This window comes from Arvicola amphibius, chromosome 15 (genome assembly GCF_903992535.2).
Source record: "Arvicola amphibius chromosome 15, mArvAmp1.2, whole genome shotgun sequence".
Taxonomy (NCBI): Eukaryota; Metazoa; Chordata; class Mammalia; order Rodentia; family Cricetidae; genus Arvicola; species Arvicola amphibius.
Window position 1 is genome coordinate 23,850,572 of NC_052061.1, and position 26,915 is coordinate 23,877,486.

Consider the following 26,915-nt stretch of genomic DNA (forward strand, 5'->3'; position numbering starts at 1 on the left):
TCCACATAAAACCTGTGAGGGGCTTGGAAAGGAATTTTAGACACTAAAAAACAAAGTTTAGTCACATTTTTTTTTCTGAATGCGCTCAGCTTTCTGGTGACAAGTAGGAATGTCATGCCTCCTTTAAGAGAGGTCTTCCTGATTCAGTGGTAACAAAAAAACAATGGCAACAACAACAACAAAACGCATGCTGGAGGCTTCCTGATTCTTGCTGATTGAATGGGGTTTGTGGGCAGCATGCAGCAAGTTATGTGGAGGCTGCATGGGCCAACTGGTTACCAGAGTTGTGGTGGTGAGCATAGCTCCTACATAGCAGTCTCAGAGGCAGTGAATGGATCACCACCATTTTGGACCTGGGCAGGGCCAAAGGCAAAGTAGCCTGAGTCCTAGCCACACCATTTTGTATTTTAAAGAGTGGTCCTAGTCAGAAAGGGATTACAAATACACAATAAAGACAGATTCAGATGTAAAAAAAAAAAAAAAAAAAAAAACCTCTATATGGGCCACAGTGCTGGATAAATATATTTAGGCAAGTGAGAGAGAGGAAAAAGAATATAGACAGTTATAAAATGAATTAAATTATTTTAAAAATTAAAACAAAGTCTTTAAAGAGACAGAATACAATTGGGGTAAAGAAAAATAAGCCATGGAAAATGGAATATACCCATAGAGTCTGGATTATGCATATTATTATGTTTTCTATAAATTTTTTGACTATGAAGCAGCTCAGTAAAGATAGACATTTCATTGTATAGGCTGCTAAGCTAAATGAACATATATATTTTTGAGGTATCTTAACTTCAAAATTTGGGCCTGAGAATATGTTGCTTTGGAAAAAAGGTTCTTCTTTTTCCACAGAAGATGAGAACTTATGGATTCCTTCTAGACTAATGTGGTTTGGTGGACCAAGACCCCAGAAAGGTCACCATAAACACCCCCAAAAATTACTTCACCCAACAAAGCAGGAAGGAGTTTGAAGATAACTACACCCAAATTTCCTAAATGATTGTTAATAAATGTTTGTTTACATTTAAAAGGGGATATGCTATAAAGATGGATACTTTGCATTGGTATGCATCTTGGTTTATTGATACAAATATAGGGTTATTTATGTAATATATTTCTTTCTGCTCTTGATTAAGGTATTGTATTTAGGCAGCTCATTTAAAATCTAATGTATAATTAAGAAATATAGGATAAATGAGAGTCATCTATAAGAGTAAAGTTTCTAGTCAGTTTTTTTCTAGATATATAGAGATATATTTTAGTTAGATAGGTATTTTTTAAATCTTTCAGAGACCTTCAGAATTTGGTATTTGAAAGTTTTTAATAACTTAGGACATTTCATGACAATGAGACATCTCTGATTCTGGCAGCACTAATCCACTTCAAGAGGATGATGGCCATTGAAGAGGCTCCTCAAGGAGTTTGTTAGCCATTTGGGCAAGAAATTACTCTTGCCTGAACTGCTTGACTAGACTTGCAGGACCCACAGAAAAATGACTACTGAAGTTGCATAAACAAGGTGAGACAGTCCTTCGAGTTCCTGCTTCATTAAAGATTCTGTCAGACATTCTTTAGGACACTGAAGAAAATGACTGACAAACTGTCAACAAAGGCAGAACATCTTTGATATTAGGTCCTTCATGGAAAAATATGCCAGATGCTATGGGCCTGTAGGCTGAAGATCAATGCCCCTATATTACAGAAGAACTTTGAGTGACTATCCAGGCTGCAGGATGTGTCTGTCAATTCTAGAGTTGTGGAAGTTGCTTACGATACACTTTCTCTTAACTTGGTAATTTTATATCTTTCTGTTATCTTTGAAGTTGACGAATAGATAGTTATAATTATAGTTTTTCTTAGTAATGATAAAAGATAGATTAGATATAAAACTTTAGACTCACAAAGATAGAATAGATGATAGAATATTTTCCTTAATTTGCCAAATACAAATGGACTAAATATTGTAACTGAAATTCTTGCTTGACAACTGTTTTGTTAGATGGAATTTTACTATGTTAAAGTTAAAACCTTCCTTTTTATTGAAACAGAAAAGGGGAAGTCCTTCTGTCTATGTTTTGCTTTTATTGGTTAATGAATAAAGATGCTTCAGCTAGTTACTTAGCAGAATAGGTCAAGGCAGGATTTCCAAGCAGAGAGAGGAGGAGAGAGTAGGTGGATCAGGGAGAAGCCAAGTAGCCTTCACTAGAGACAGACTCATAAGACCTTGTTAGTAAGTCACAGTCATGTGGCAATACACAGATTAATAAAAATGGGTTAATTTTTATTAATAGGGACTAGCTCGAAATACACTTAAGCTATTGGCCAAACAGTATTGCAAATAGTATAGCTTCTGTGTGGTTATTTTGGAAGTCTGAGTAACTGGGAAGTGGCAACAGTGTGGGAGACATATTTATTTTTTTAATATTTTTGCTTTCTGGATTTCCCATTATTATCAAACTGCTTCATGCTCATGGGTATAGGGTCAGGTGACAAATGCTACAAAAGCATTCCTGGTTTTTATATTTACTTTCTTTTTTTATTGATTTTTGTTGAGTTTTACATTTTTCTCTGCTCCCCTCCTTGCCACTCCCCTCCCCTTCAACCCTCTCCCAAGGTCCCCATGATCCAATCTACTCAGAATATCTTCCCATGTAGATTAGATCTATGTAAGTCTCTCTTAGAGTCCTCATTGTTGTCTAGGTTCTCTGGGATTGTGATTTGTGAACTGGTTTTCTGTGCTTTATGTTTAAAAACTACTTATGTTTGAGTAGATGTGATAATTGTCTTTCTGGGTCTGGTTACCTCACTCAAAATGATGTTTTCTAGTTCCATCCAATTTCCTGCAAAATTCAAGATGTCGATTTTTTTATGCTGTATAGTACTCCGTTGTGTAAATGTACAATATTTTCCTTATCCATTCTTCTTTGAAGGGCATTTAGATTGTTTCCAGGTTCTGGCTATGACAAACAATGCTGCTATGAACATAGTTTGAAAAAAATAAAGTAGATTAATATCTGTGTCTTTGATTCAGTTATTATTCTACTTTATTTCTTCAGTTGTGGTACATGAACATAGAAGTAGATGGTAAGTTAAAAATTGGTCTTGTCTTCTAGAGATTCCTGAAATAGCTGGAGACAGCTGAGAATTACTAACATGTTTCCTCTGAACAAAAACAAGGAGTGTAGATTGTGAGTTTAGCCATTTTCTTGATAGAGAATCATGAGTGATACTCTTCCAAATTTGTAAGAATCACACACTAAACAACCCAAATAGCTCAATCATTCAATCAAGAAATACTACTAAACCTTTCCAAATATAGCAGAATCTGCCCATTGCTTCTTCATTAACATCATCTATCCAGACATAAATATTCCTAGATTAGCTGTGACAGTTATCAGATTAGACACATATTAAATATATATGTATATATGTATGTTTGATTGTGTAATGAATCAATCCCTTGTATAATTAATGAAATACACAAAAAACAAATTTCTATAAAGTAGATGTTTAAATATTTTTGTAATTTTACTTACATGATTTTGAATTTTAAAGGTTATTCCACAATGGCCATGTATTCTTTTATAACCAGAAAAGTTGATATTAAAATTTAAATATGATGATTATTATGTATAAAAGGCATAAGAAAACACAAGAAACCATTATGGGTAGTTATCTGCTAGTGACCATTTTGCATTCAGTAAACATTTGTTGAAAAAATGAATAGATTTTTTTCTTATTCTTCTTTTTCTTGAATTTCTTCACTTATTTTATATACCAACCACAGTTTCCTCTCTTTCCCACCCCACCTGCCATCTACTCCCCCTATTTGTTCTTCCCTCTTTCAGAAAAAGCCAGGCCTCCCATAAGAGTCAACAAAGCATATTATATCACATTAAGGCAGGGCAAAGCTCCTTTCCCTGCATCAAGGCTGGGTGAGGCATCCCATGAACAGCCCCCACGCTAAGACTCTTTCTTATTGTTCTTAAAGTATTTGTAAGGAGTAATTATTTTTTCTCAAAAAAATAGGTAAAATCACAAAATTAAACATTGGTATTTGTCTTAAAAATAATACTATCTCCTCTTCAAAAATGTTATTAATCATCATTGCCTAAATTCAATAATAAACATATCATACCTATTTAAAATATCCAGAAAACATAACTAACACAAGCTACCATACCCTGATCTTTTTATAGTGAGACACCTGACAAACTGGGTTAAATTTTAAATAAGGTCACCTAAATGGAGCCAATTAAATGATATATCACAGGATACTACATGGGAGCCATAAATTTTCCCCTAAGCATATAATGTCTTGGGAAAGGGTCAGCATTCACGAAACAGATAATAACTGTGCATGTTAAAGAACTGCAGCTGAGTGAGGTAACACAGACCCAGAAAGACAGTTATCACATGTACTCACTCATGACTGGTTTTTAAACATAAAGCAAAGAAAACCAGCCTGCAAATCACAATCCCAGAGAACCTAGACAACAATGAGGACTCTAACAGAGACATACATAGATCTAATCTATATGGGTAGTAGAAAAAGACAATATCTCCTGAGTAAATTGGGAGCATGGGGACCTTGGGAGAGGGTTGAAGGGGAGGGAAGAGAAAGAGAGGAGAGCAGAGAAAGCTTTATAGCTCAATAAAATCAATAATAATAAAAGAACTGTAGTAGACCTCAGTTAAAACCAGGAACTGAGGCCACAATTCCCAGCTTCTTTTAGCAGTGAGTCCATAGAAAGGACATGTGTTTTTACCTAGAAATGACTGTGCCACTTTGAAATTCATAGGCTGCAAATTATGCATCAACTATTGTAAAGTGGTAGAAGTAAACACCTGCAGCAATACATAGTGGAACACCAGTGCCTACTATATAATTTGTCTCTTCTCCTCCATAATTGCCCCTCTGCCTTAAGGCAGATTTTCAGATATAAGATAATATGCAAAATCATGAAGAGCAGTTTGATAATGCCAGAATATTCCACATGTCACATTTGTTTTTGTTTAGGCATCCTGGAAGTCAATTTACGTGTAGGCTAAAAAAGAATTAGTTTATTATCTTGTTGATTTTTTTTTATTTTTTCATGTCTCTAAATGGCTTACAGGTTCCTGATACAAAGGAATCTACTTACATTCTCTGTATTTCATAATATTCATGGAATGAATATTAACTGAATAAAGATTTTAAGTTCCCATATAATTACATTGCTATTAAATAGCTATGTTTTGAAGATATTTGACAAGGTTATTCTAAAAACAGAATGGAGGACATACTTAAAAACAGAGAGTAGGCAACTGCAATATAAATGTATCAAAACAGACCCTGAGATGGTCATGATCAATGAACTTTTTGCTCATAAATAAAGGGAGCAGAGTGACAGTTGTTGGGAGACATTTATTATTTTAAACAAAAGATAAGGAAAACTTACATTTTCAAATAAAATTAGGTTTTATAGGAGCAGCTGCCAATCTATTTATTCAAATGTTTCAGTATCTAGGTGTTTGCATATTAAATGAAAACTGGGAGTCACTACATTCTTAACAATTTATTACTATCTTTTCAAGATAAGCAAACAAGATCTAAATAACCCATGTAAGTGTTTGATTTTTAGATCTAAGAATGTGTGTATAGATATCTAAATGTCTATGCTCTGAATTTTAAAGGCTTTGGGAAGGAAAAACAGCTGTGGTTTTATTTTATTTTATTTTATTTTTGGTTTTTCGAGACAGGGTTTCTCTGTGGCTTTGAAGCCTGTCCTGGAACTAGCTCTTGTAGACCAGGCTGGTCTCGAACTCACAGAGATCCGCCTGCCTCTGCCTCCCAAGTGCTGGGATTAAAGGTGTGCGCCACCACTGCCCGGCAACAGCTGTGGTTTTAATAGAAGATATACCAAATTGTTTAAATTACTTTTAACTTTAAATATATTTAAAATATCTATGCCCTCCAGTTGAGCTTATTTAATAGGTTAATTTATTCTCATATTATATAATCAAAACAGGACTCAGGCAAACTATATTTGAACTGAGATTAACATAATGACATCCCTGTAATAGAAAGTCTTATCAGTTCCCTACAATTATCAAATGTTCTAATTTAACTGGCAGTCAAACAATAAAGAGGACAATTATAAAAATTCCAAAGTATTGTGAAAACATTTTTACTTTATTATGCTGCAGTCTTGGGGAAAGAGAAGTCATCATTCTCTTCTAGCGATATAAAATGATTTCTAGTTAAAAGGTTGTGCATAACAAGATGCAGGTTTGGTTTTACATGAGATTCCAAGAGAAAATATCTTCCCTTCTGGCAATGTGCAGAGTTGGAAAAGAGAGGAAATGAGATTAAAGTAGATATATGAAAAAAATTGAAGGACAAATAAATAAATAAATTCATGTTCATAGATTTTCCCAAATTGGAATTCATTGTGCCCACAAGCAGTGAGATGTGCAGTGTTAAGATGTCTCAGCCACAGCCTTTGTCCCCCTGCATTCCCAAGATGGGAGGGAGCATGGAATTCTTGCAATTTTTTGCTACAGAGAATATTGAAAAGACTTACACTTGATCAAAACAAAAAGATAAAGAAAAGCTCATCTATAAACAAATATTGCATATATTTTGTCCAGTTAAAATCACTTTGCATGAAAGGCAAGAAGTTCAGGGAACAATAGTGATAGGAGTAATAGGCCAAATATGAGCAGAATATGAACCATTGGCTCAGCTACCTTTAAGGGCATAATCTTGTACAAGCCACATAGCCTCTGTGCCTTGAGATCCTTCATTAAAATACCTTCCTAATGCCTTCTAACTAGCTTTCTATAAGAATAGAGAACTAGGTAAAATAACATGCAATATTCCTCCAAGGCTTCAATATTCTATAGTTATATAAAATTTCTGAAAAACTAAGCCAAAATATAAGAGAAGTACTTATAGTACAGAATTTACATCCTAGTCATATTTTCCATCTTAATACTTGCACAAAATTTTTGTGTTCTGCCTTTATATTACATTTATACATGGAAACATCAACATGCAAAAAATTAGATGTGTTCACTGTATAAGGAAGTATGTCCTACTACTCAGGACAGATAGCGTTCTGAACTGCTAGCATTGCCTCAATGGAAGGGTTGGTTGCATGTCTGAGTGAATGGCACTCTGAGTGAATGAATCACAATTTAGTTTCTTGGTGATTTAAGACTATTAATACAGAAAGAAATTCTCATATTTCTTGGAATTTGAAGTGACAAATCTTGGTCTAAAGTCAAATGTCTTAACTGAAATCTTGTTGCATACCTTGTAACCACATGATCAAAAGCAGTTCAGTTTCAGTTTGATATTTGCCATCCTCATTAAAACAATAATTTGATAATAGTATCAGATGCATAATAAAGATGAAATGAGATGATGTGTTTTATATAGAAACATCTATATCCTAAACAAATTTCCAAGGTTTTATCCATCCTTTTGTGAGAAAATCCTGTTTATATTCACCTAGGCATAGATCCCAATTTCCTTTTAATAATGGACACAATGCTTTATTTAATATTTTGTAAATAAATACTATGTTTCCCAGGACACAAGCATGATGTCAGACAAACTACAACAAAGTCCATATGCTCTCTTACCCATAGCTTTATTAGTAATTTCTTTATGCTTTGAAAATTTGATACTTCCAAAGCATTACTCTACAAAGAATGTGGCCACACTGATGGTATATTTTACATGCAGCTTTAAAATGCAGCTATTTCACTGGGTTTTCCACACTATTAGCATTTTAGCATTTATATAATTAAAGCCTATATTTTCACATGTCAACTTTTATTACTTATTAGTTACAAGTTCTAGTATCTAATATTATATACATATAATTTCCATGAATATGAATATAAGGAATTTAAAGATAACATATATTGTAAGTGATATTTATTTTATTGTTTCTGTTAATTATAAACTGTATAATATGTACACTAGAAAAATAAAGGTATATGTATTTGTTTATAGTTTTCAACGTATAAGATCATATCTATAAGAGATTCATTTTGATGTATTATGTGTACATTTTCCTTTGTGAAAGAGCAAATACAAAATATTTGCTATGTAAAGAGGATTGTGGCTTTAATAGATTAGAGAATGACTTATTTAAGAGCTTCTTGTCTTAAACAAGAATGTGCTCCATTAGCTGAAGTGGTTAGGCATTGGATGAGGCTCTCACCTCTGACTTCAAGGCAACTATTCTTATGTCTGTTGTGAGTGACATAAAATCTTATAAAATCTTGAAGTTCTTTATTGGAGTCTTAAAGGCCTAAATTTTTAACATAAAATACCCTTTCAATTAGGAGTGGCCCAATTATAAAAATATAAAGATTTTAATTATTCCAAACACCTCTTATATATGCATGTTAGTGATTAAGAGCACTGCCTACTTCTCCAAAGGTCCTGAGTTCAATTCCCAGAAACCACATGGTGGCTCACAACCATCTGTAGTGTCCTCTTGAGGAAGAGACCTGGTCAGTCATCCTCATCAATGAGAGAGCTAGTGGGGCAGGGCATGTCAGGCTTCCCTAGTCTCTAGGCAGAGCCTAGTCCATCGTTAACAGGACTACAGGAGTAAACTCACAAACAGGCAGCTTTGTTTTCATCAGAACAATTTGAACAAAAGAGAGCAAAGCAGAGGCCTGAACATAGCTTAGAGCTTAGCTTTAGAAGTGATAAACATTCACTCCTACTGTTGGTAAATCATCCATGAGAGGTTGGTAACTGTTAGTAACATAGTCCTAAGACGTTGGTAACCAACTGTTGGTAACACAATCATGAGAGGCGGGTAACTGTTAGTAACACAGTCATGAGATGTTGGTACTCTTGGTAACACAGGCTACCCTTCATGCAATATGAGAGGATTACACAAAATCATGAACACTTAGAAATTCCTCATAAGGGTCTTATTCCAAGCCACACAGAAGGTCAAAATGGCAACTTTTCTCAGAGAGACTATACAACCTAAAAACAACTTCCTCTTAGTAAGTAGACAATGAATTCAACATAGGGGTTGCACTTGGGATTTTGAAAACTGGGCATCAGTTTCATAATTTCTGGATGTAGATCCAAGAGTTCGTGAATTTCTTTATGCAGAAACATTCTGTCTGACCTTGAATCAATAATAAGACTGAGACTCATCCCACATGTACAAAACATTGAGTGTGCTTTGGATTAGAGTGGGACTGAGATGAAGCTGTTTTCAAACTTTACTTCCAACCACATAGCAGACAGTTACTAGTTATTGTTATTAAACAGATACAGAAGTTATAATAAAACACCCTTCAATTTCTATTTTAAAATTTGAACAATGAAGTAATGGGAGGCAAATCCATGGTACTCTCTGGCTCACATTTCTGTTATCTTACAGTCTTGACAAAACCGATCTTCCTCATGTACTACCACCTGTTTAGTTGGACTTGACTGAGCATAGGAGATACATCTCTGATTTTATCATTAAAGTCCAAGTAAAAAATGGGATTGACATAGAATATAATTATTTCCATAAATGAGGGAGATAATTAGTCACTCTAAAGACTTTTTAAAAACTTGAGTGCACATGGACACTTTATCCAGAGGACAGTAGAACATTCACTTTCATCATGCTTGAGGCTGTCTTAGGTGAGTTCTCCTGAGTGGTGGGAGATCTAACAATTGAACACAAACATATACTTCTCTCATCAGCAATTGCGCTTACTGTGAAAATGCATCAATACCTTACTATGAACATAGCAAATCAGAAAGCTAGAAAATATTACAGTGGAGTCTGTGGGAAGCATACAGTTAATGAAGATGAATTGGTGTATAAACAAACAACATTTCAAGGCTGATAAAAAATAAAATATATTTTTAGTGACTACATTTTTCTCCTTCAGTCAAGCAATATTATATATACACAGCATGACATTTCTAAATTTTAATGGGTTATTTTTGATACTTAAGCATAAATAAATGACATAAACTTATATATGTGTGTGTGTTTGTGTGTCCATTAACATCAAAATTTTTAAATTTTATAATAATCCTTTAGGTCACATTAAAGAATATTCCTAAATTTCATTTACTCATTTGATACAAGTAATAAATGTATGCATTTTAAGAATATGAATAAGACGCAAACCCACTAATCCCCCATAACCTCAGAGGATCTCGGACGTACAGACTGCAACTACACAGAGTGGACCAAGAGGTGAGTGACCAGCTTCCCAGCTGGACAGTCCAGTCTCTAGGTACTAGACCCTGGGGCAAAACTGCAGGCTGCTCTAACACCTACCTCAGCTTCACTAGCCAGTAAGCAGGCAAGCCTCCTGCAGATAGGTTGCTCCAATCCCCTCATCTTCAGTCCAACCCTGTAAACTACAGCTTCCGCTCTGCCCCCAAACCCATCCATCCCCCATGACCTCAGAGGATCTCTGATGCACAGATTGCAACTGCACAGAATGGACCAAGAGGTTATTGACCAGATCCCCAGATAGACAGTCTAGTCTATAGGTGCTAGGTCCTGGGGCAAAACCCTGGGCAGTTCCTCCACCTTCCTCAGCATCACTAGCCTGCAAAAAGGCAAGTCTGTTGCAGGTAGGCTGCTCCACACCCCTACATCAATCAGACCTTATAAGTTACAAGCCCCAATGCACCCCCACACCCACCAATCCCAGAGACCTCATGACTCCCTGAGATTCAGACAGCAACTGCACAGAGTGGAACAAAAGTAGCTCCATAAGACACAGACAGCAATTGCAACAATCAGTTCAAGAGAGGATCCCTGAGACACAGACACTGACTGCATGGATGGGACCAAGAGGCAAAGACACTCCTTGCACCAATTAGAGGAAGAGTTGAGTAGGTACCAATGCAAGAATACATTCAACAACCTCAAAAGCAAAATGGTAACAGCAGAACCCAGTGGTCATACAACAGGAAGGCTATAACATCTTAACCCAGAAGAAGCAGAAGTAAAGGACCTTAAATATAACTTTATGAACATGATTGAAACATTTAAAGATGAAATAAAAAAATTCTCTTAAAGAAATGGAGAAAAGGACAAACAAAAAATTGGAAGAAACAAATAATTGTATTAAAGAAAACCAATAAAATGTTATCAAACCAGAGAAGCAAACAGTTAAATTAGTTCAAGAATAAAAACTGAAAGAGAGGCAATGAAGAAAACACAAAATGAAGGAATTCCGGAAAAGAAAAATCTGGGTAAATTAACAGGAACTACAGATGCAAGCATAACCAGCAAAATATAAGAGATGGAAGAGAGAATCTCAGAAGTTGAAGCTACAATAGAGGAAATAGACTCATTGGTCAAAAAAATACCAAATCCAATAAATTTTTAAAGGAAAACATTGAGGAAATCTGGAACACCATGAAAAGATAAAATTTAAGAATTATAGGGGTGGAAGAAGGGGAAGAACTCCAGCTAAAAGTGCAGAAAATATATTCAACAAAATCATAGAAGAAAACTTTCCCAACCAAAAGTTTAATATGCCTATTAAAGATAAAAGAAGCTTACAGAACACCAAATAAACTGGACCAAAAAAGTCCCCTTGCCATATAATAATCAAAATACTAAATATAAATAATAAAGAAAGAATATTAAGAGTTGCAAAAGTAATAGACCAAGCAACACATAAAAGCAGACCTATTAGAATTACACCCAACTTCTCAATGGAAACCCTGAAAGCAAGAAGGTCCTGGATAGATGTGTCACAGACATTAAGAGACCACAGATGCAAGCCCAGACTACTATGTCCATAAAGCTTCAATCACCACAAATTGAGAAAACAAGATATTCCATGACCAAAAGCAAATTACCTACCCACTAACTCATTTTAACAGAACATACAGAAAAACTCCAACCTAAGGAAGCTAGCTGCACCCACAAAAACACAGGCAACCGATAGCATCCCACCAGCAAAGCCCAAAGAAGGGAAGAACACAAACACTACCACAAAAAATTAACAGGAATTAACAATCACTGATCATTAATATCTCTTATTATCAAAGGACTCAATTCACCTATAAAAAGGCTAACAGACTGGATACAAAAAAAGATCCATCTTTCTGTTGCATGCAAGAAACAAACCTCGACCTCAAAATAGATAAAAACAGATGGAAAAGGACACGTCATGCTCCTCATAGGAAAAGTAAATAAAGATAAAGTCTTAATCCTAAACATCTATTCCCAAACTACAAGAGCACCTACATGTGTAAAAGAAACATTACTAAAACTTAAATCACACATTAAACCCCACACACTAACAGTAGGAGACAAAAACACCCCACTCTTTATGGTGAACAGGTCTGTCAGACAGAAACTTAACAGAGAAATAAGAGAATTAACAAATGTCATGACTCATATGGGCATAACAGACATCTATAGAACATTTCATCCAAACACAAAAGAATATACCTTCTTGGAATCTTATGAACCTTCTTCAAAAATTACCACATACTAGGTCACAAAGCAAACCTCAACAAATAAAAAGAAATGGAATAACCCCTGTATCTTATTGGATCATGATGGCTTAACGCTAGAATTTAGCAACAACACTAATTATAGAAAGCCTACAAATTCATACAGTGGTCAGTTAAATAATCACTGTGTCAAGGAATAAATAAAGAAAGAAATTAAAGACTTCCTAGAATTCAATGAAAATGAATGTACAACACACCCAAACCTATAAGACACTATGAAAGCAGTGCTAAGAGAAAAGTTTCATAGCACTAAGTATCTACATAAAGAAAGTAGAGAAATCTCACACTAGCAACTTAACAATGTACCTGAAAGCTCTAGAACAAAAAGAAGCAGGGTAACCCAGGGGGAGTAAAAGATAGAAAATAATCAAATTGAGAGCTGAAGTAAAAAAAAAAGCAAAGAAAAAATACAAAGAATCAATGAAACCAAGAGTTGGTTCTTAGAGAAAATCAACAAAATAGTCAAATAGACAAACCCTTATCCAAACTAATGAAAAGGTAGAGAGAAACATCCAAATTAACAAAATCAGATTTGAAAGGGGGACATAATAACATATACTGAAAACCTGTACTCAAGAAAATTGGAAAATCTAAAGGAAATACACAATTTACTGGATAGGTACTGTATACCAAAATTAAATCAGAAACAGATAAACAATTTGAATAGACCTATAACTTGTAAGAAAATAGAAGCAGTCCTCAAAAGTCTCTCAACCCAAAAAAATGCCCAATGCTTGATGGTTTCAGTGCAGAATTCTACCAGAACTTCAAAGAATAACAAATACATATACTCTTCAAATTTCACACAATAGAAACATAAGTAACATTGTCAAAGTTGTTATGAGACTACATTTACCCTGATACAGACACCACACAAGACTCAACTAAGAAAAAGAATTAGAGAACAATCTTCCTCATGAACATTGATGATCAAGTTGACTTCTTCTCAGAGATCCAACGATGGTACAACATATAAAAATTGATCAATATAATCCACCATATGAATAAACTGAAAGAAAAAAATTAAATGATTACCTCACTAGATGCTGAAGAAGCATTTGACATAAATGAATACCTCTTCATGGTAAAGGTCTTGGAGAGAACAGGTATACAAGGAACATGTCTAAACATAATAAAGTAATAAACAGCAAACTGACAGCCAACATCAAATTAAATGTAGAGAAATTCAAAGCAATTTCACTAATATCAGGAACAAAGCAATGTTGTCCACTCTCTTCATATCTATTCAGCATAGTACTCAAAATTCTAGCTAGAGCGATAAGACAACAAAGGACATCAAGGGGATACAAATTAGAGAGAAAGAAGTCAAACATTTGCTGTTTGCAGATGATAATATAGTATATGTAATTGACCCCAAAAATTCTATGAGGAAACTCCTAAGCTGATAGTCACTGTATCAGTAATGTAACAGGATAGAAGATCAACTCAAAAAAAAAAAAAATCATAGTCTTCCTATATACAACTGATGAAGAGAATGAGAAAGAAATCAGAGAAACATCACCATTTACAATAGCCACAAATAACATAAAATATTTTGGGGTAGCACTAACCAAAAAAGTAAAAAATGTGTATGACAAGAACTTTAAGCCTTTGAAGAAAGAAATTTTGAAATATATTAGAAAATGAAAGATCTTTGATGTGGGAGGGTCTTCCATTTGAGTTGATTTCATTGGTTAATACAGAAACTGCCTGGCTCATTTGACTGGCCAGCCCTTAGGTGGACGGAGTAAACAGAACAGAATGCTGGGAAGGGAAGTTAATAAATCGCCATGCCTCGCCTCTCTGGGGCAGATGCCATGCCCTCCTCAGGGAGTCAGACGCGATGAAGCTCCAGCCCAAGATGGATATACACTAGGATCTTCCCGGTAAGGCACCACTTTGTGGTGCCACACAGATTATTAGATATGGGTTAATCAAGATATGAGTAAGAGGCTGATACTAATGGGCCAGGCAGTGTTTAAATGAATACAGTTCGTGTGTTGTTATTTTGGGGCATTAAGCTAGCCAGGTGGCCGAAAGCCAGGCAATGGGAAGCAGCCCGTCGCCTCCTCACTACAGATCTTCCATGCTCTTGGATAGGTAGGATCAACATAATAAAAATGGCAAGCCTACCAAAGCAATCTACAGATTCAGTGCAATCACCATCAAAATTCCAACACAATGCTTCACATAATCAACTTCATATGGAAAAGCAAAAAAAAAAAAAAATCCCAAAAAACAAAGAAAACCAAACAAGGATATCCAAAACAATGCTGTATAATAGAGAAACTTCTAGAGGCATCACCATCCCTGACATCAAGCTCTAATATGAGCTAAGTAATGAAAACAGCTTAGTACTGGCATAAAAAGAGACAAGTGAAACAATAGAATCAAACCATTAACCTTGATATTAACCCAGACACCTATGAACAACTGATTTTTGACAAAAAAAGCACTAAAAATTATACCTTCCCCTGCTTTCTCTCCTTCCCCTCCTTCCCCTGCTTCCTCTCCTTCCCCTCCTTCCTGGCATAACTGGGTGTCAGCATGTAAAAGAATGCAAATAGATCCACATCTATTCCCATGCACAAAACTCAAATTCAAATGGACCAAAGACCTCAACATAAATCCATCTACATAAAAGAGAAAGTGTGAAGTAGCCTGGAACACATGGGTATAGAAGACAACTTCCTAAATATAATACCAGTGGCACAGACACTGAGAGCAACAATAAATAAATGGGACCTCCTGAAACTGAAAATAATCTGTAAGCAGAGGACGTGGTCGATAAGACAAAACAACAGCCTACTGAATGGGTAAATATTTTCACCAACCCCATATCAGACAGAAGACTGATCTTCAAAATATACAAAGTGCTCAAGAAACTAGACACTAAAATACAAAATAATCCAATTAAAGAGTTGGGCACAGATCTAAATAGAGAATTATCAACTAAAAAATCTCAAATGGTCAAAAGATACTTAAGGAACTGCTCAACATCCTTAGGCAACAGGGAAATGCAAATCAAAATGACTCTGAGATACCATCTGATACCAGTCAAATTGTCTAAGATCCAAAACACCAAGATAGCTTATGCTGGAGAGGATGTAGAGTAAAAAACACTCCTCTATTGCTGGTGAAAGTGCAAGCTTGCACAACCACTTTGGAAATCATTTTGATGGTTTCTCAGAAAACTGAGAATCAACCTACCTTATGATGCAGCAATACTACTCTTGGTCATATACCTAAAGGATGCTCAACCATACTACAATGGCATTTGCTCAACTATGTTCATAGTATCATCATTAGTAATAGCCAAAACCTGGAAATAGCCTAGTTGGCCTCTCAACAGACGAATGGATAAAGAAAATGTGGTACATTTATGCAATGGATTTCTACTCAGCAGAAAAAAATGACATATTGAAATTTGCATACAAATGGATGGAACTAGAAAAAAACACCATGAGTGAGGTAAAACAGAAAAATGAGCACAGTATGTACTCACGCATAAGTGGATATTAGACATAAGGCAAAGGATAACAAGCCTGTAGTCCATGACCATAGAAAATCTAGGTAACAAGGAGAACCCTAACAGAAGCATACATGGATCCCTCCGGGAAGGGGAAATAGACAAGATCTGCTTAGAAAATTGGGAGCATGGAGGTTGAAGGGAGGTAGAAAGGTAGAAGGGAAGGAGGAGAGGAGAAGAGGAGGTGGAAAGAGAATATGAGGGAATGGGATAGATCAAGATCGGGCAAGAGCAGAGAGGGAGAGCAAGGAAGGAAATATCTTGATTGAGGGAGTAATTATGGGGGTACCAAGAAGTCTGGCAACAGAGAAATTTCCAAGAATCCACAAGGCTAACACCAGCTAAGACCCTAAGGAATAGTGGAGAGGGTGCCTGAACTGGCCTTCCCGTGCAATTAGATTGATGATGACCTTAAGTGTCATCGTAGAACCTTCACCCAGCAACTGATGGAAGCCAATGCTGAGCTCTCAAAGTCTAGTCAATGAGAGGATGAAGCAATAATATGAGCAAAGGGGTCAAGTACATGATGGGGATACCCACTGAGAGAGCTTACCTCTGAGCTAATAGGAGCTCACTGACTCCAAACTCACAGCAGGGGAACAAGCATAGGACCAAAGTGTGGGCCCTCAAAATGTGGGTGACAGTTGTATGGATGGGGTAAACTATGGGGTCAGTAGCAGTGGGAATAGGATTTATACCTACTGCTTGAACTGGCTTTTGGAACATATTCCCTTTGACAGGATACCGTACTCAGCCTAGATATAGTGGGAAGGGCCTTGGTCCTGCCTCAAAATGATGTGCTAGACTTTGTTGACTCCCCATGGGAAGCTTTACCCTCTCTGAGGTGTGGATGGGCTATCAGGTGGAGGAGCAGGTGGAAAGAGTAGGAGGAGGAGAGGGAACTGGGCTTGGTACGTAAGACAAGAAAAGTTTTTTAAAAATATTAATTAATTGAAAAAAGAATATAAATAAAACTAGGAAAAGTCAGGATAGCAAATTAAAAAATAGAATCAAATGCATATAAATTACTTAGTCACATGAAAAGTAACAGTTGGGATGTGCATTTAGAATCCTCTACATGCCCAAAATTATAAAAATGGTTAGTAGAACCCCACATTAATTTAAAAATAAGAAATATATTAATAATCATCTTATTCCAAACTCAATCATATATAAGGAATGAGAAAGGATGAAAAGCATTTAGAGAGAAAATTCAGATGCATTGAAAGTGAGGAGTGGGCTTCTGAAGGGCACATGAACACCATATTTTAGAAGAGTCTTAATGGCCTTTGTAGGATTCTACTCTATGAATACTTTAAAAACTGTGTCTTAAATACAGAGTATAAGGAAATGGAAGTTTTGATACTTATGTTTCAAATAGAAAATTCTGAGAAAAGATCATCAAATATCAAACTTCACTGTCAAGAATAGTCATTCTTTAAAAAGTGGGATAGACTCAAAGACTCCAAAGTAAGCTGGATACTATGCAAAGTTACTTTGTAAATTTTGTTTTTTGATACTATATTCTTACTTTCTTAACAATTTCATACATGTATAAAATGTATTTTTATTCTACATTTCTTCTTCCTACTCCCCCTCCAGTCTTCCCTAACATGTAGTTTTTGTTTGCTTGTTTTGTTTTGTTTTGTTTTTTCCAGACAAGATTTCTCTGTAGATTTGGAGCCTGCCCTGGAACTAAGTCTTGTAGACCAAGCTGGCTTTGAACTCACAGAGATACACCTGCCTCTGCTTCCCAAGTGCAGGGATTAAAGGCATGCACCACCATTACCCGGCACAACATGTACTTTTAAAATCGGTGACAAGACAGATTTTAGTACTGACCATAATTTAAATATCCTGTATGTTATAATGGTTAGTAGAATTCATTATGTAAAATATTATAAATTGTATACTTGTAAGAATTAGACCTTATGATCTTTGTTCATTATCTATGATCTGTACTAAATAGAAAGAAAACTCATAGTAATACAATAATATGACTTCATTAAAACGGCCATTGAGAAAGTTATTTATAATCATATATTTGCATTCATTAAATGGTTTCCCTGAAGAGGAATGGCTTGTATATCCCATTAAGACAACTCCCATTAAAACTCCATGAATTATAGTGCTAAGGTATTCTTTAATATAATCTGTACCTTCCAGATTGAAAGCTAGCCAAGACACAAAAGACATAATTTAGGAAAAGAAATTTGTCATTTGTGTTTGTGTGGGGGGTGCAGACAGAGGGTCAGGTTGTTGAAGGGCAGATGGCTTATAAGGAAAAATAACCAGAGGTATGTAAGAAAAAATAGCTTCCCCAAACAACCTTTCTAAATATATTTAGTTATATACGTATCTTTGAAAAATTGAAGACTGTTTTCTACAGAGTCTAAGATTATAAAATTACCATTAGAAGAAATTATGTGTGGAAATAAGCAACTTATAATTATGAAGGACATAGTCAGCAGTCATTACACCTAAACATTGTTAAATTATGAATTACAGTGTTAAAATACAGATGAGAAAGAAGAATCTCCAGAGGAGCCACAGTACTAACACTAATCTGTTATCAACTCAAGCGAAAGCTTTTGAATCTCTATAACTGTTCTTTGGTACTGCCGATGGCACATAGCCAAATCTACAAAGTGAAACCAATAAACACGAGTGTTTACACCACTGAGAATTACCATGGGAGCACAACACAGACTCCCAAAGCTAGCACCCTTAAAGTGTTTACAGGTAAGCAGTTACTCAGAAAGCACTTCTGAAATAGACTGAACTCTTTTAAGGGAAATGCTTCAATTCTCTTCTTGGTCAAATTTATAACAACTATAATCAAAATGTTACAAGACTCTGGTCATGTTCCCATTAAGGTGGAAGGAGAACTCAGCCTAGAAACTCATGAGACAGTCCTCAACATAGGACGTGAGCCACTGTCAGATTTCCTTTTTGTTTATTGTGTTATTTATCCATAAATGGGCTCTAAACACTAAACACAAATCTTTATAGCCTAAAATGAGTCAAGTTTTAGTAATCTTAGATGGAAAATTACAAGACAAGATAAATAGAACCTGGAGTATTGACTAATTTATAGGACTTTAAACCTTCAAATTAAATTCCCTTTTTCATCGTTCCCTCTGCTTCCACTAGAGGACCACTAAGATGAGCACATTAATTTTCTTTCCTATACACCAGCCTGATGGAATTCTGGTGCCATGTGACTCTGTGACTCTGGTTTAGTTAGCAGTGCCAGTGCACACAGTGATTACTACTAAGCCACAAATTCTAGACCAACACTAACCTTACATGCAAAGTTTAGTATACAAGCTTTAACACTTATGAAGAAAGGGATCTTTTAGAAAATATTGTAATTCTTTAAATATATCTTCAAATTTCCTTTGATGACTTTACTGAGGTTTAGATGTTAAAACAACATGGCACACATTTTCAGTGTACAATGTGATGAATTTTGACAGTTTGCCCATAATAACATTACATAATCAAAGTTCTAGGAATTTTTATCACTCTTGATTGTTTAATCCATTACCTCCTAACACTAGCCTACTTTCCTACACACCTATCAGTCTCCTTCAGCTGCTATGAGTTACTCCACATTTTCTCAAATTGAATATAATCAGATTTATGGAACATCTAGCCCCTTTTGTCTGCCTTTGTTCATTCACAGAATTTTGTCTGCCATGTATACATATTCTCATGTATTTTGTTAGTTTTAAGGGTTTTGTTGTTTTTACATAACTATATATTGTACATCAATAGATCACAACCTCTGTCTTCCATCATCTGTTGTTGAGTCTCTCCTCTTAGATAAATAGCGGTTTCAGTTTATGCTGAATGATGCAATGTATGTTTAGCTTTTTTTTTTTCTTTTTTCTTTTTTAGGTTTTTCGAGACAGGGTTTCTCTGCAGCTTTTTTAGAGCCTGTCCTGGAACTTTTTAAAGAGAGTGACGAAGCTTTCTTGAAGACTGCATGACAATTCAGATTCACACCGGAGTATGGTGGTTTTCTGGCAGTTGCATAGTCCTGCTAACATTGGACGGCCAACCTTCCACTATCAGCCATTTAGTCAGGTGTGCTAATACCTATTGTGGATTGGTGTACAATTCCCTAATGCCTTTAAAAGAACTCTGGCCCACTAAAAAATTATTTTATACTTTGTTTTTCTTTAAGTGTGTATATAGTACAGTGCATCGTTTTGTGGGATTTAATTCATTTGTAGTAGTATGACACTTGTACACATTAATAAATATGCTGATCAAGATGTAGAACTGGTTCATGACTCTGAGAATCCCTTGGGCTGCTTCTTCATGCTGGAGCACAGCAACAAACCTTCAGATCAACAAAGCACAGGCTGGATTGTATCAGATTGTTTCTCCTTTTCCAACTGTCCCTTCAACAGAGCCATATAGCACATGGCTCTGAATCTGCCTCCTTATTTATCATAATGTATCTGAGATTCATCCACACCATCGTGCTCTGTAATAGCTTATTCCTATTTATTTTTGAGTATCATTATATAACTGCAGGTAATTTTGTTTATCCATTCACCAATTAAAGGCCATTTATGTTGTTTCCAGATTTTATAGATTATGAATGATGTTGTTATACATCCATACATATTTGTTTTTATATAAAATTATTTCACATATATATGCACCTATAATAAATAAAAGGACCATTCATTTGAAAGGGAACAAGGAGGCTACATTGGAGGGTTTACAGAAGGAAAGGGAAGATGAATAGATGCAATTATAATATCAAAACATTAAGAAACTATTTTATAAATTTTTATTTTATTTTAAGCTACATATAAAATTATTTAATTTATCTCCAATAATCACTTAGGAAGAGATGACTATATTTGGTGGATAGAGCATAATAAACATCATAAGAAATTTTGAGTCAATCATCCAGCATTTTCACCAGCAACATGTACTCCATATTCAGGTCAAACATCACACTTACAGTTTTTACTATCAATCGTGTTTTTCAATAGATGAGTGGTGTTACCTCACTGTAGTTCCAATGGCCATTCATTTTGTAACTAATGGTACCAAGAACATTTTCATTTACGTGACTGACAACTAAACACTTTATTTATTTAGGTTGAATCAATATGCAAAGTTAATTCATAGGACAGATTTTTAAGGAAATACTGTTAGAAATTTTAGACATAAAATACAATTTAAAATTTTAATGTATACTTTGAGTCACATACAAAAATTTATTCAAAACTCATTATATACTGAAATATAAATCCTAAAGCTGAAATTTTATAAAAGAACAGCTTTGCGACCACAAGTTCAGCCAGTATTTCCTGAAAATGACAGAAAAGGCATAAGTCATAAAGAAATACAATGGCCCATTGGACTTCACAAAATAAAAATCTCTTCAAAAGATGCAATTTAAGAAAGATGAAACATGCATTCAAAACATGTATATAATGCAGAATTTGTGCCCAGAAATATCAACAGAGACCTAAAGCTTAACAATAATTAAAATAATCTGAAGATGGCGAAAATGACTGAACAGACTTCACCAAATAAAATTAAAATTGCAAATACAAATACAAATATACAAAGTATGATGAGTTACTTTGAAAATGCAAATTAGAACCATAAAGGGACACCACTAGATAAATGTGTGTTGTATTGCTAATCATGGAAACTCTGATTACAGTCAGTGTTAATACAGCTATGGAAAACAGCACTTTCATATCCTAACTGGTGTGGGGCATGGAATGGCAAGATCTCTATGAGAACACTATGGCTAAGAGAAAAGTGTGTGTGTGTGTGTGTGTGTGTGTGTGCATAGTACTGCATATGCTTGTCCACAGAGGCTTTACATGAGGAATCCACAGTGGAAACAGCCCAAATGCTCATCATCCAGAAACAGCTTAGCACTGTGCTTCCACTGTATGAATGAGGGCACAAAAGCACAAAATACACATGTGTAGACCTGAGGACGCACACAATACCCAGGAAGTAAAGAGCATGCTATAGAGCACAAGGCAGCATTTCTTCTTCTCCTTAGAAGATAGAGCTAGCATCTTACCTATGTACTTATAGCCTTCTTCTCCGGCCACAATAGGCCTCAGCCACGTGGACCGGAGTCTTGTGCTAATGTTCACTTTGGCTCCCTGGGGAGGGTAGAGTGTAAATAACAGTTCTATTGCATTGGCCTTTTTGATTACTTCAGAGTATCTTCCTTGGCTATCTGTAAAAAGAAGAGAAAAGTGGGTGATTTTAAAGATTTATGCATTTTATATGTCTTACATATTCACTACAAAAGATGAAAACTAAAACTTACTTATCAATTTTAGCATTATATTGAAAACCTGGGTTGCACTGAATCAGAATTACTTTAACAAAAGTCATATTGGTCATATAGTCCTAACAAAGATGTATAAAGTAAGGAATTTGCCAATATTGAGCTCGGATACTATTATTTCAAAAAATGCAATTGTCAAAGCTACACAAAATTAAAATAAAAATGAACAGAAAACTGTACATTCCAAAACACAAATGAACAATTTTAATTTTTTAATAGCCATTAAACAGTAAAATCAGATAGTCTGGCAAAATATTGAATCAATATAAAGTTTTACAATGACAATGAAGAAAGAATTAGCATCCCTAAGTTAACTTAAAATAAAAAGATATACCAAGATTCTTTTTCTTCAAGCATACTGTAACTTGAAGTGGACAAAGAACTGTTACAAGGTCTCTAAGGTAGTTCTACATCGCATTTTCAAAGCAAATCTCTAATGGGTCCTGTTTCTATACACCCAAAGAAACAGGCTTCCAGAAACCACAAACCTTATCATACAAGTATCATATCATAGCAAGGAACTTTTATCAACTAAACATTACCTGTATTCAGAAGTACATCAGAAAATGGAAATGGAAATAAAAAATTTATCTGAATTGCAGAGCAAAACAATCTCTGGTAATGTTTTCTTTGGCATTTATAATTTCAGATTTTAACTAATAAATCAGTGTTCTAAAGCTCAATTGCTTCTGAGAAACTAAAAGGAGAGGGGATTTGGTTGAGAAGAGATGAAGAAAGATAATACAGAAGAGAAAAGGGAAGAAGGAAAATTTTAAAGATGCTTGAAAAAGACATAAGAAATCTTTTTATTTATCTAAAAATTACATATGGTACATACAAGACTATATGTGTGCATATATAGTTTAAAAGTGAAATTACACCACTTGGGGTAAAAAAGCTTCCCCCAAGAGGCATAGAGTATCTAACAAAAGCCTAGTACTATGCTGAAAATCCTCCCAAATAGTTGGTTGGATTATTCCAAGACACTCCCAAAACAATAGTATCTATTGCTATTGCCTTTGGTTGCCTCCCAGAACTTAAAAGTAAGGCTCTATTGCTGAAGACACCATACAGTTAGAACATAGGATTCAGAGGGCTTGAGCTGTAGCTGACCTCAAAGCCTCCTCCCCAAGGACTAGCTTTCATAACACAAAAGATGGTGTGCAAGCTTCTAGTGTAGGGAAGCAATCAGTAATCCTTCTTATATCTGCTGCTTAAGAACCACAACAGTAATATCTGATATTGCCAATGGTAGAATAGTGGTACTTACATGCTGACAGTAACCAACAGCTCTCTAATGGGTTCAAGGCCCACTTAGAAGGAAGAGAGCTATGCCTTGTACTGTAGCCCTAGAAAACTATGCATAGCTGGTGAGATCATAGATCTTAGAAGATGAGCTGCTATGGTCACCTTGCTAAACCACTACCATTCCTACCTACATCCTCAACACTTCCTGGCACACCCATCGTAATGTGAAATGTCACCCCTCATCAAAGAAGCTTCTTTTGCAGCAGCAGCAGCAGACCATTACAGAAATGTATAACTAGTCAAAATTCACACAGCCACTGACTGTCGACAAGTGTCTGGCCTTGATAGAGAAATCCACAACACAACTCCTATACTCAAGGCTCAGAGACCAAGGCAGAAGAGGAGGCAGAAAGAGTGTAAGAAGCACAGGACCAAAAAGTTTGCTGTGAGATTGTGCTTTCTAGCTATCACAGGTTCACCTCTATCAAGCTCAACAACTTGGCTGCCTTTGGACCTGAACAAGACCAGCAAGAGTCAACATCCCAATGCAGACAAAAGAAATTTCACAGGTTTCTTCCCACAAAATGAAGAGAGGAATAATAAGTGCTTGCCACAATGGGGGTGATGAGCCCCCTGAATAGTTAACCAATACTGGATGATATATAAACATAAACAGGCAGGCAACCCTAGTGGGACTGCCACTTTCTATGTTTAAATTTTCAGTAGAATACATATATATTGAATTGTGATTCAAAGATCAGAGCTTAAAAACAGGACAATAGGAAATAAAAGTTTTTCTTCTGTTTGGTAATATCATGCATTCCTTAAAATATTAACCCCCACTCATGGCCATGGTCAATCTTAGGAGAACTTTACTTGGGGCTATAGTGTGAACTCAGGGACTCACAGACTGCTTCTACATATCATATACTTCCTACCACCCTACTGTTAGGTCAAAATACTTCGTGCTATATGCACTTACTCACTTAAAATAAGTCAATGCCATAACTTTTTGTCAAGCCATTTTATCCAATTTTTAAATATTCATTAATAAATTTAAAAAAGATGACATCAGTTTATCAATGTGAACAAAAATATAGTCCTTAAGCAAGGCAAAGACGATGGAAGGCAGTCCTGTTCTTAAAGATACTAAATGTTTTTAAACTTGATTTTTCAAACTGAAATTTAAAGTCTTTTTATACTATTACTAATTAATTTTTCCATTTATTTTACATCCCTACTGCAGTTTCCACTTCCTCCTCTTTTCTCATTTTCTCCCTCAGCCTCCCTCTGCCCCCATCCACTCATCCTCTGTCTCTGTTCAGAAAGGGGCAGGCTGTTCTTGGGTGTCAACAAAGCATGGCATATCAAGTATGTGTATATGAGTGTGTATGGTGTGTGTATCTCTATGTATGAGTGAATGTGTGTGATGTCTGTGTGTGTATGTACATGAGTGTGTGTGTGTGGTGTCTATATTTGTGTGAATGGGTGTGTAGTGTGTGTGAGTGTGCAAGTGTGTGTGAGAGAGTAGGTGCATGTGGTTATGTTGTGTGTTTGTGTTGCGTGTATGTGTTATGGGGTGGTATGTAGTGTGGGAATATGTGTGTGAGTATATGAGTATGAGTACGTGTGGTATGTACATGTGTGTATGTGGTATGTTAATATGTATCTGTGGTGTGTATGTATGTATATGTGAATAATACCAACATGACGGAGATACTATGACTGTCTTACAGTTTCAGTTTCTCGGAAGAGACACCATGACCACAGAAACTCTTACAAAGCCAAACATCCAATCTGGACTGGTTTACAGGCTCAGAAGTTCAGTCCATTATTGTCATTGTGGAATATGGTGTCGTGTAAACAGACATGGTGTCGTGTAAGCAGACATGGTGCTAGAGAAGGTGCTGAGTGGTCTACACTTTGATCCATATGCAGCAGGAGACTGTTTGTCCCAGTGGGCATAGCTTGATTATATGAGACCTCAAAGCCCACCTCCACAGTGACACACTTCCTCTAACAAAGCCACACCAACTACAACAAGGTCACATCTCCTAATAGTTTTAATCTCTATGGGCCAAACATTCACACACATGAGTCTATGTGGGCCATTCCCAAACAACCTCAATAATACTATGATGACTCTTAAATGTTCCACCTTAATGACATGCTCTTCACTTTCATTTTATTTAAATATTTTTTTCATTTTACATACCAACCACAATTTGCCCTCCCTCCCTTCCTCCTGCTCCCTGTCCAACACTTTCCCCCTTCTAACCCCCCATCCATTCCTCAGAAAGGGTAAGGTCTCCCATGGGAAGCCACCAAAGTCTGACACATCAAGTTGAGGCAAGACCAAGGCCCACCCCCTGTATTGAGGCTGGGCAATGTATCCCTCTGTATGGAATGGGCTCCAAAAAGCCAGATCACACTAGATATAAATTGTGGCACCACTGCCAGTGACACCAAAGACTGCCAAAGCCACAGAACTGTCATCCGCCTTCAGGGCCCTAGTTCAGTTTCATGCAGGTTCCCCAGCTGTCAGTCCATCTTCACTTTTTCTTAATGCAGTGTCTCAGGACGTTCAGATTAAAGCCATTCAGATGACCTGATGTTCCTCTCATTCATGAAAACAATATAGTAACAAAAAATGCACAGTAGCAGCTTTCATTGGGCCCACCATACAGGATTCATAAGAAGTTTCATTTTACATTGCTTAGAAAGAGTATGTAATAAATTTACTTCCTCCATTGGAAGTGAAAGTCTTCCCATTCAGTTATAAACACTTGTATTGGTAAATTAAATTTGACTTAGGCAATTCTCTTGCTTTTCTTATCACAAAATCAATACCCTTTATATTGTTTTAGATATGTATATATTGACATATTAGATTTTGTGTATATGTACCCTAAAGGATAAGCGAGAGATTCAACCAATATTTATTCATTAATACTATCATCAATTTTAAAAGGCATATTTTGAACAAAAGCTGAAGTTTCACATTGTTTAATATTTTTAATATTAGTTTTTCATGCTATTTTAGTATGAGAGCAAAACGTAGTGTATGACAGACCAAATAAAGATATACCTATTCTTAACAGTTTTATCAACCTGTTGAACAAAATGTGTGTGTGTGTGTGTGTGTGTGTGTGAGAGAGAGAGAGAGAGAGAGAGAGAGAGGTGTATGTCCATGGGGGTATGAGTTTGGAGGCTGAGTGGGGGGGGGGTGAATGTGTGTATGTATACAGAGTGTGTGTGTT

The 26,915-nt window shown here is 35.7% G+C and overlaps 1 protein-coding gene across 1 annotated transcript in view; it reads right to left on the reverse strand.

Annotated features, from left to right (window-relative positions):
• Positions 1-26,915, reverse strand: part of Iqcm (IQ motif containing M) — a 398,452-nt gene that overhangs the window by 51,790 nt on the left and 319,747 nt on the right. Inside the window, exon 11 of the mRNA XM_042054197.1 lies at positions 22,132-22,293. Within this exon, the coding sequence (XP_041910131.1) occupies positions 22,132-22,293 (162 nt within the window). The remainder of the gene's footprint in view (positions 1-22,131; positions 22,294-26,915) is intronic.